The 10,372-nt window shown below is 42.2% G+C and overlaps 2 protein-coding genes and 1 non-coding gene across 3 annotated transcripts; 2 read left to right on the forward strand and 1 right to left on the reverse strand.

Moving 5' to 3' along the window:
* The first annotated feature begins 1,851 nt into the window (after window positions 1–1,851).
* saxo2 (stabilizer of axonemal microtubules 2) lies at window positions 1,852–5,689 on the forward strand. Its single transcript, XM_070993508.1, has 4 exons — window positions 1,852–2,369; window positions 2,723–2,869; window positions 3,121–3,287; window positions 3,393–5,689. Exons 1-4 carry the CDS (start codon window positions 2,302–2,304, stop codon window positions 4,307–4,309), a joined length of 1,299 nt encoding a protein of 432 aa, XP_070849609.1. The 5' UTR covers window positions 1,852–2,301; the 3' UTR covers window positions 4,310–5,689.
* On the reverse strand, window positions 5,154–9,511 carry larp7 (La ribonucleoprotein 7, transcriptional regulator). The gene is made up of 13 exons (XM_070993507.1): window positions 9,350–9,511; window positions 8,642–8,856; window positions 8,433–8,533; window positions 8,232–8,315; window positions 7,867–8,031; window positions 7,657–7,759; window positions 7,208–7,516; window positions 6,895–7,048; window positions 6,635–6,777; window positions 6,357–6,469; window positions 6,019–6,178; window positions 5,697–5,788; window positions 5,154–5,279 (listed from the first exon to the last, which is right to left on the reverse strand). Exons 2-13 carry the CDS (start codon window positions 8,841–8,843, stop codon window positions 5,202–5,204), a joined length of 1,704 nt encoding a protein of 567 aa, XP_070849608.1. The 5' UTR covers window positions 8,844–8,856; window positions 9,350–9,511; the 3' UTR covers window positions 5,154–5,201.
* Window positions 9,512–9,963: 452 nt separating this feature from the next.
* Window positions 9,964–10,037, forward strand: trnai-aau (transfer RNA isoleucine (anticodon AAU)). The gene has a single exon. It is a non-coding gene; the product is annotated as a tRNA-Ile (tRNA).
* Window positions 10,038–10,372: the final 335 nt, after the last annotated feature.

Genomic DNA, 10,372 nt, shown 5'->3' on the forward strand with positions numbered 1-10,372 from the left:
TTATTCCAAAGTTCCTCTTTGCTGCCTTTTTGCATTTTAATGCTCCTCTGTGAAAATATATCTTGACTCCAAATCACTCAGAATGAAGGCCGTGAGTGCACAAGCACAACTGCACAGAGGTCTGAGATATCAATGTGGATCTGACTGATCATTTCCCAGATTTTGTTTTTATTATGGTCCCCAAAATAACCACATACTTTTGATGGTAATCTGATTTACAAATTAGCCTTTAACTCTTCTGCATTCCTGAACTCCAGGTTCATGTCTGCCCTCTCACATGGTTCGAATCTATCATGCTAACACTCATTATAAAATCAGACATTATATTCTTTCTGGCATGCAATTTAGAACACAGTTAAACTACCGTGACTAATGGAAATGTATTTTTCAGGTGGAGAGTCAAAATATCGCATCCAGTGGAAGAATGCGTCCACAAAAGAACACACATCCACTCAGGAGAACTGATGAACTGCTTGCATTGTTTGAATGCTTTTGCAAAGTGTCAGAAGCAAATTAACATAAGCAATCAGAAAGCACTTTAAATTCATTAGCTGACAGTGACTGCGTGGCACTGAATTTATTGTTTTGTTGCATAATTTGTATTCTTGGAGTGCAAAACTTATATCACCCTGCTTCATATAATGAGAGCAATATTCAAGAGGTTTGGAGATGGTTAGTGCGCACAGGTGATTTTAATTACTCCACATGATTGGGCCTCTTCAGGTCACAGACTGTTTGACTGACATCTCTCTTTGTCTCCTAATAGTTTTGCAGCACCTGAATGGGCGGGACAACTTTCCCTTTTGCAGTTCTTACTGGTAGATCGCATCCTCTGTCCAGCTCAAACCCTGGTTAGCCAGAATAACTGAAAACACCCGCGTGAGTTCAGAGAGCCTTTAGTAGAAACTAGGTAGGTATTCATCAAGGTGTAATCAAGTTAGCCAGAGAAGTTTAACAGTTCATTAACTCCTTATATTCAGCTGTCTTTTGTGATTAGTTCAATAATTAGTCAATTTGTTTACAGGCTAATATATCAGAATTTCCCCTGCAACTTTAAATTCTGGTAATTCATGGTCTAAATGCTGCTTCAGAGACTTTTCCAGCCTGCCAGCAATACAGTTCTATAAGAAGAGTGCTGAATATTAGTACATCACTGCAGTGTCTAAAGGTTTCAATAACTAGACGGGTTTTTCTTCTTTTCATTAGGCTGTTGTCTGCTGAAGGGTTCTGCTTTCTTCTGTTCATTTTGGGTGTCTTACTGTCATTTGCTTGTGAAGGGTCTCAGTCATCCAGGTCACGGTTATCCAAGGAGGGTTGAATCAAAAGCTGAAGAAGCCCCTTGGATGAAACGTTTTCAAGTTTCTTATCGTCATTTATTTTCCTTGTATTCTATCATGGAAAATCATTTTTTCTATTTGTTTTTTCTAAGGTGGGAGGAGGTCTGTAGGCCTGCAGCTTACAGGTTTTACTTCTGTTCTTGTTTTATGCTGTTTTATATGTGGAATAAATAAATACAGCCATGATTGTAATTCATATTTTTTTAATTATTGAATGAATGAAATCCATTATATATTTAAATCCAAATCCAAAGATTGTTTCGATGTGATGGAGCTGATGGTCTCTGCATACATCTTTTTTAAAGCTTTGGACGCCATCTAGTGAATAAACACGGCAATGCACTTGATCTTCATAATTCATAATTTAACGTTTGCGCTGGTAAAATCCCCATGGTTACATCCGTTGTCGAAATCGGTAGTTCACAAGGTCACAATTTCCTCTCCTCCCCGTTGTGTGCGTGCACGTGTGTTTACACCACCCCCTCCTCTCCTTCCTCTGTTTTTGGACACGACTGCAAAGTGACAGATGGAGTCCTGCGACCAAGTCACGTTGCAAAATGCACGAGGCGGCTGCACTTTGCATATTCAAGATATATCGGCTGACAGCCTAATGACATTTGATTTTAAATGGGACACACATGCTGGACTTAGTATGTTTCAAAAGTGGCTCCTCCACTTTATATAACATTATTACACGGCTTTTTTGTGGGGATTCCTCCTTCCGCGCCAAAAAGCGCATCATCTCGAACGGCATCCTCGCCTTGACAACCGGCCTGCATCACTCATCCACTGCTGGTTATTTTTAGATGCTCTCGACCGCCGCGTGCTCCTCTCGTTCAACACACACACCCGTGTTCCTCCGGTCAATAATTAATGTGCTGTAGGCCTGCAGCGAAGAGTTAGAAAGCAGGCTGCCACAGCGTCGAGCCGCAGGACGCCAGAAAAGCGCACCGCCGGACGCGCGATGCGCCCCGAAACTGTGAGGCTGCAAAACGCACCGCATGACGGCAACCAACCGGCCACTCCGATGAGGTGAGCTCATCTACTTAGCATGTTTTTTTCTGTATATTTTGGTAATATTGGTTGAACTACTCGCTTGTATTATTCCTCTTTCTTTTCTTTTCTTTTTTTCTTTTTCAAAATTAACATTATTTTTATTGTTATTATCTAACCTGTAGTGTGCAGGTTACGTTTGTTGTGATGTGTCTGCAAAATGCGTAACTGGGCTGAATTATTCTTCACGTTTTCTTTATTTGAAAGCATACAGGCTTCCAAACAACTATAGATGCTATTTGTTATTTCTAGTGTTTTGTTCTAATTTTAAGTTCTTATGTCTGAGGAGCCTCTTTGATGAAATAAATAAAATGCCATGCCTTGATGTCCAGGAGGCACACCCAGACATGGTCCATGATCACAGAGTACCAGGACAGGTTCCCTCCCCCACACTGCAACACGGCTGGCATCTCTGCCTCAGCGCAGAAAGGCCCTGACCATCCACTGAAGGCAGCGAGGACCAATATGACCACTTTCAAGTAAATCTTAAGTTTTAAAGATCTGAAGTTACTGTCTTATGTCACTCAAAGCATCTTTGTAAAACTGCCATAACTTACACTGAAGTTCCTCTCACCTTTGAGGTTTGATGTTCCAGTTGGGTAAGGCCAATGGCTCCCCACCTGTGAGGTCAAAGGGTCCATGATACACTGCAGCTCTCTAAACCCTACCTGTGTGTAATGAAACCTGAAGCAAAAAAAGGCAAATTTCACATTATGAACATGTGTTTCAGATCATGCTACGTAACCCCCAAATGGATCAAAGATCCACCAAAGGCCCCTCAGCCATCTGCGCTGCCCAGAGTCCACCAGAGATGCAGCAGTGCTTCACGTAATCCACTGCACTTTGTAGAAAACCAGACGGCATCCGAGGTGAAGGACTACACAACAATGTACAAAAGTAAGCAAACTAAAGATCAGCAGAGTCCTGTGTTTCAGGAATATAAAACACCAAATGCAGAGTACATCCTGACTCAAATTCACCCTCACTGTCTCATGTTTTCAGATGATTTCCAAGCATGGAAAACAAAAAAGCGCCAGCCATATAAGCTGCATGACAACTTGAAGGTCAGCCAAGGATTAGTGGTCCCAATCAGTGCTAACAAAGGTCACGCTCTGAAAAGTTCTGTTCAAGTTGCAGCCAACTCGAAAGCACTCGCACAAGAGCAAGAACCACAACCTTTTGAAAGCATCACCAGCTACAGATCTGATTATGTGACCCATCCGATGCAGCCCCAGACGTGCCGGGAGAAGCGTGTGTACCGACCCGGCAAAGTTCTGCCATCCGAGCCCGCAGCGTCCCTGAAGCCAAAGGTGACTGGGGACATAAACCAAGAGGTTTTTGATAAAGCCAGTGAATTCTTTAAACAATTCCAGCCCTGGTCCCTTGAAACAAAGCTCCCTGACCAGGGCAAAGCCAAAAAGTCCAGTCCACCAGCAGATCCCAACAAGTTCCTCTCCGCTACACAAGCAAACTACACCGCACACAAGTGCCAGCGCACCGAACCAATCCTGCCGTCTATGCAAACCAGTGAGGAGAGCAAGAAGCCCTTCCAGGCAACGACTACCATGAGGGAGGACTACAAAGCTTGGGACAGTCAGCGACACTTCACCGCTGTCCTTAAAGAGGTGGACAAGTCCAAGAAAACCACCTTTTCAGTGTGCACACATAACCCTGCTCACAGATGGAAAACAAACCCAAAGCCTTCTAACCTTCATCCCAAATTAAATGAGACTGCAGTCTCCAATGCCAAGGAGAAACCTCAACGTCCCGCTGAGGATGCAACATTTTCCACCTTTGAATCCATCTCCAATGGAAATGAAGATTTCAGGAGGTACTGGGCCACCTGTCTGGACGCAGGAGTGACTTGGCCCAATGGTGACATTTGTGGCCCAACAACTAATCAGCTGCATGGTTTCTAGCAAGAAGCTAAGAGACCAGGCTGGTGACGAGATGTGGTGCTGCCACACATCACCTCAGGTAGTTTCTACATTTCCACCAACAGAAGCCATAAATGGAATTGAGATTATGCAACAGCAGCTATTTTTATACTGTTAAGTATTTCACTGATCCTGCACAGCACAACTCATTTTCAGTGTTATGTAATCTGCTAAATTGAAGGCAATTCAAACTCAGTTTGGAAAAAGAGAAAAAAAAGACGGTTAAATGTGGTCGATCACAAAATATGTTCCAATGAGTGAATGGTGTGTCAGTGAAAATGTTTGCAGCTGAAACATCTGCCAGACAGTGACTTTGCAGAGGCTGCAAAACCATAATAAGGACCCACAGTTTCAACTTTTAAACTGGGGTGAACGCTCCATCTCAACCTCAATAACTTATCGTCATAGCTGGGAGTGAGTCCATGAAGGCCGCTTCCCATTATTCCAGTTTGGAAAAAGCCTTTTTTTCCTGCCACAGAAAAATACAGAAGAAGCACACTGAAGACTGCAATAATCAAATAATGACATTTTATTACAAAAACAAAAAGGTGATGCCACAACTTGTTCACATCTTGGCTGGGAGAACTTTCAAATCATATTTACATCATATAGAGAATATTTTTTTTACAAAATAAAAAGGCAATCAATCAAAAGAAAAAATGTCATCAAAATGTCTATATGCATAGCAGCATTCCACATTATCTTGGGGGCGCGAGTGCAAACAAAATATTAAGGGGACGCTGCAGCGAGTTTATACTTCCAGTTTCCATTCAGTTCTCTTCCAGCTAAATACACAACATGACCCACTGACCCCCTTCAATCCACGTCGGCACAGTTAGATATGGATGGTTGTCAAAGCTACTTTCAGCAGCCGTCAGTCTTCCTGGAAACGGATGTGCTTACTGGCCTCCTTGGCCCGGGCAATGATGATTTTTTCGGCTTTGGATATGAGCTGAAGTGCGACAAGAAAATAAGAAACTCAATTGGGATAGCAAATAAACAAAAAAAAACGGGGAGGCACTGCTTTGACTGCAGCGCGTGTGTGCGTGCACCAAGATGATTCCTCGTATTAGTCTGTATCTGAAAATGGACTGGGTTCTGCATAAGCTGCTTACAGAATACGCATCCCGCATTTCAATCACAAATATGCTTGTTTTTGTGCATTGTGAATATTATCATATGAAACACTTTATGATGTCTGCGTTACTGTCACAGCTGGAGATTATATATCCACGACACATGATTTGGATTTCTCCAAATAACAGCGGCTTGTTTACACGCTCAATATGGAATAAATAATACATTGTTGTGCGTGGTAACATGTATGCTTGTGTATTTTTCTAATTAAACATTTAAAAAGTGATCTCACCTTCTCTGTGCCGCGCTTCTTTTCCCTCGGACGATTCAGTTTGACTTGGCGGTCCACCAGGATCTTCTGCCAGTACCTTTGCTCATGGTCACCTTCGAAAGGCATTGAGGGGAGATTTATGTCATGACTCAAAATTCAACCAACAGTAGCTAAAGTGGTGAAAATGTAACTGCAAAGCCATTTGAAAAACACAGAACTTGTCCCGATAAATTATTTCCACGGCGATCAATTATGAAAACGTCAGCTCAGTCATCCACATCCTCTCCTCAAATGGACGGGATCAGATGATTCTACCTCGAGACGAGGAACGGATCGTTCACACCTGAGAGAATCTCGATCTTCCAGCTGTGCTCTTTCTGCAGCTCCGCTTGAGCGTCGCTGACAGCTTTCGCCTCCTCTGGGGTGTGAAAGCGGACGTGGCCCTCAGCATCTCCATCCAATAAGTCGACGTACGCCACTGGTGATATTTTGCACAGAGCGTCCTACACAAAATAATCCACAGACAACTGATTGGACTGATGGGTAATTGGCACCTTTCATTAATTTAAAAAATGAATGAGATTAGGGACTAAAGACAGCGTTGCTTTGAGTGTTTTTCAGTCCCTTTTCATGATTTGATAACCAAATACAGATGATAATGATGACTGAGTTCTACTGTACTTTGATGAACTTCCTCGCTGGTAGCGGCTTGCTGTCTGTAATCTTCATGATGACACCACTGGTAAACTGAGGGCCTTGGGTAGTTGCTTTCTCGCTTTTGTTTTTCTTTTCCACTACAAGGAAAAAAAAAAAAAAAGCACAAAACAACATTATTGATTAAATGGAACACAACCAATCGTGGGTCCGCGGTGGAGAGGCTCTGGATACTGACTCAGTTCTAACAGTCTGCAGTTCGTCTCTGAAATGTAATCACTGGGATTAGTGGAGGCGAAACTCACGGTTTCCATCTTGATGATGACTTTCCGTTTCCATGAGACTCTTGCGCTCCTTGCGATCAATCTTACTAATGCACTTCTTCAGGGACGCCATGCTGCGTTTCTGCAGGGTCAGATACTCATCCTTCAACTCGAGCCACTCCTTCCTTAATGTGGACAAAAGAGGAAGAAACATACGCATCATCATCATATGGGTTCTGAGGGGTTTCAAACATTAATTCATTCTTGGTGATGGGCGATGCGAAAGGGATCTAAGATCTTACTTTGACAGGACCCGGAGTGGGATGACTTCCTCCCCGATTTTCAGTTTCTCCTTGTGTTTCTTTTTTCTCTTCCGCTTGGCTTTTACCATTGAGTCGTCTTTGTTTTCCTTCCCTTCCTCAATACCTCTCTCTATTTCGCTTTGTAGGAGGGGTTCTGAAAAGGGGAATAACGCAGTCAACACAAAAAATAACTTGTGGTTTCATCGCACCATGTGGTTTTAGCTTGTGAGTATAAAAAGCATGGGGAGTTAATATTAACGAGAGAAACGAGAAAATATTAGACACTGAACCATCAGATACTCTGATTACTTACTGGTCTTTGTTACATCTTTCTCCTTCTGTCCACCTTCAGTTTCACTCATCTTCCTCATCTTAGATGGTACTTCGCTTTCGGATCCCTCTACTGTCTGTGACCGTCGCCTTTTTTTCTCCGACAGTTTGCCAGGTGCTTTCTGAGTGGCGGCCACCTCTGGTTCAAACTCCACCGCTGCCAAGCGTTTCCTCTTTTGCTCCGAAGGCTCCGCTTCCATTGCCTGCTCTACGGCTTCTTCAGCAGGAGCCTGAGCTGTGACACCTTCTTTCTTTTTCTTCTTCTTTCGCTTTTTCTTCTCCTCTTCTTCACCTACAGTGCACGAACACCAAGACATTGGGATCAACATAACAAACGACACATTTTTTTGATATCTTGACAACAGATTTCTAACGGGTCAGTGAATTTATGTTTGCAGGTGGTACAAAGAAATGCATTGGACGTCACTGTACCCGATGGTGGATTGTCGCCTGGCAGAGGAATGGGCTTCCTGCTTTTCGTCTTGGGGAAAATCCCTGGCTTCCTGGGAGCATCTTCAGGGGGGTTGTTGAGCATCTGTTTCAAAGACCAAACTTTTCTATGAGTTTCCTCCCTGCCAACAAAAGGGACTTTCCAAATCATCAGATATTTCAAGCAACAGTGAAATATTAATAAGTTATCACCTCTATGGCTTTATGTGCTTCTTCCTCTTTCTCAAATTCTACAAAGGCAAAACCCTTGGAGTCGCCAGAGGACTTGTATCTGGGGATGCTAACGTAGACCACATTCCCGCATTTTGTGAAGACTCTCTCTATCCAGCTGTGTGTCACATCCTTGGGCAAAAGTTCCTTATTAAAAAAGAAAGAAATGTATTATTTTGTGGTCCAATAACTCTTCATTCTGGCAGGAATATGTTTGTCATAATACCCAGCAAATAAGAGTGCGAGTCATTCCAGTGTGAGGTCTCAAATTAGTGTTTCCTGCAAATGTAGTCCAGACATTTCTGAGAAAACCAAATTTAAAAAAAGAACATAAAACTCTTTTTTACCACATAGACTGTGCGGCTGTCGACGTCATTTGGGACGTCTCCGATCGGAAGCTGGCGCCGTACTTTATTTCCCTCTAGGTTAACCTGAAACAAAATTGGAAGACATTTGTGTTCATCTGACATTAGTCTGGACCTCTGTGCAACCTCTCTAAATATTCAACAATAGTGTGACTGTTCTGATACTGATTCACTTCACAGTACCTCTACCATGAAGGAATTTTTCAGCGCTCTTGCAATCAGCTTGGTGTCAGTCGTCAGCTTCTTCATTCGATTGAAGTCAGCCAACACGGATATATCAACATCTAAGACGAAGAACACATTCAGTGCAACGTTTACAACAAAATCCAACGCCGTCATGTGAAGACTTACACTGATGCACTGCTGTATTGTTGTTATTGTTAGCCCCTTACATCCATCGCCTGACTCCTCGATGAGTTTTCTCAGAAAGCGGTCTTTGTGAAGGTTTACGTCGCCGAACCAGAACTCCACTTGCTTCTTCACATCACCCAGCAACTGTTTGACACGGGACCTCTTCTTTTTCTCCATTTCCTTGTTGTTGCTGCTGGATTTCGCTGTACCAGCACCACCAGCTGCCCTCTCTGTGTCCATCATCCTTTGGGTGAAACTGCAACACACATGCACGCTTACAAATCAGCACAGTAAACACGCATCTCCACTGTGCCCATTTACTGGTATTTTTAGATACAGGTCGTGGTAATGGACGCACTTAACGTCGTGGCGTTACTGAACAATAATTTACACAAAATTTAATTCACAGTTGTTATTAGCTCCATGAAAATACGTCTCTATATGCAGAATCCACAAGTCAATGGCGAACACGCCCCATGAATAGTATCAACAAATTAATACGATTTACGCTAGTTAGCAAAACACCATTAGCTTCGCATTTAGCAACTCTTTACTTCATATCAATGCATGCTAATTTAGCCAACTATAGCTTAGCTAGCACTACCGTTAGCATACGGTTAAAGTTAGTGTGTCAATTCGAGGGTAATGTTAGTGACGTTTTAAAAATGCTGCAGGCATGCCCGCTGCTTTTCAAAATCCGTCAACCCATCACTGGATATTAAACTGATACGATCATTTACGAAACTCACCCAATTTGAGATGAGTGGACAGCCTGGTTTCACGCACACCATACACAAAAACAACAGAAAACAGCTTGCTGGCTTACTTCTTCCTAACGGCTTTAGTGCGTTTAGTGAGATGTCGCAGAAAAAAGTCGTCACACTAGTTTAGACAACTTCCGGTCACTTTCCCCGAAATAAAATGCAATATGCTCTGTGTGATGTTTCATACAGTCTATGGTTGCATGCATGAAAGGTTCAACATTTTATTGACAATTGTGCACAGGCTACAATACATCTTTTCGTTTTTATAATAGTACGTTACATATTCAACAACCTCATTCAATGCTCTTTAGAGTAGATGCATGTAAAATGTAGATGCACCGACATTCAAAATTAAAATTAATATAAAACAGATCAATATCAAAAGTACATACATTTCATTTTACCAATTAAATTGTTTCACTGTTTACATTGTGCTTTTATTTGGAAGGGGAAAACACCGCAACCAAATGCAAGGCAGTTTAATTGGCCCTTTCCAGTAACGTTTAGGTTAGCATACATATTCGTATTTTGATTTTTAAACTCAACTTTTCTGGTATTTCTCTCATCATGTCCTTGGCTTTCATGAGGAAAGATCACGTGGCCGGTTAGCTCAGTTGGTTAGAGCGTGGTGCTAATAACGCCAAGGTCGCGGGTTCGATCCCCGTACGGGCCAATGAACTTTTATGTCTTTTAAAACACACAATTGATCATGATATCAGATGTATACTGTGATAATACAGACTGTGGTAAATGTTCTTTCCCCCAAGAATAATCGACAACAGGCACTATGTAGGTTAGTATAAATAGTGGACTGCAACTTACTACCCTATACATTATCAGCTGTAGAATTGATGTTTGTTTTTTAGGAAGTCATTTCTTTTAGCATTGTGCATGAATAAGACTATTTCTGCATTAACCATGCTTTAACAATACAGTGTTTTTACCTTTTTGTCCTTCACAATCAACTTGCTTCACTCAAAGCATATAACTTGAAGATGGTGTACATGT

This window comes from Chaetodon trifascialis, chromosome 23 (assembly GCF_039877785.1).
Source record: "Chaetodon trifascialis isolate fChaTrf1 chromosome 23, fChaTrf1.hap1, whole genome shotgun sequence".
NCBI lineage: Eukaryota > Metazoa > Chordata > Actinopteri > Chaetodontiformes > Chaetodontidae > Chaetodon > Chaetodon trifascialis.

Bases quoted from the DNA above. Each gene is read 5' to 3' on its own strand.
- saxo2 (XM_070993508.1), top strand. From the start codon at position 2,302: ATGCGCCCCGAAACTGTGAGGCTGCAAAACGCACCGCATGACGGCAAC. The intron at 2,370-2,722 runs GTGAGCTCATCT...CTTGATGTCCAG, and splicing joins CAACCGGCCACTCCGATGAG to GAGGCACACCCAGACATGGT. The intron at 2,870-3,120 runs GTAAATCTTAAG...CATGTGTTTCAG, and splicing joins ACCAATATGACCACTTTCAA to ATCATGCTACGTAACCCCCA.
- larp7 (XM_070993507.1), bottom strand. From the start codon at position 8,843: ATGATGGACACAGAGAGGGCAGCTGGTGGTGCTGGTACAGCGAAATCC. The intron at 8,316-8,432 runs GTACTGTGAAGT...ATTTTGTTTCAG, and splicing joins AAAATTCCTTCATGGTAGAG to GTTAACCTAGAGGGAAATAA. The intron at 6,179-6,356 runs GTACAGTAGAAC...TATTTTGTGTAG, and splicing joins CAGCGAGGAAGTTCATCAAA to GACGCTCTGTGCAAAATATC.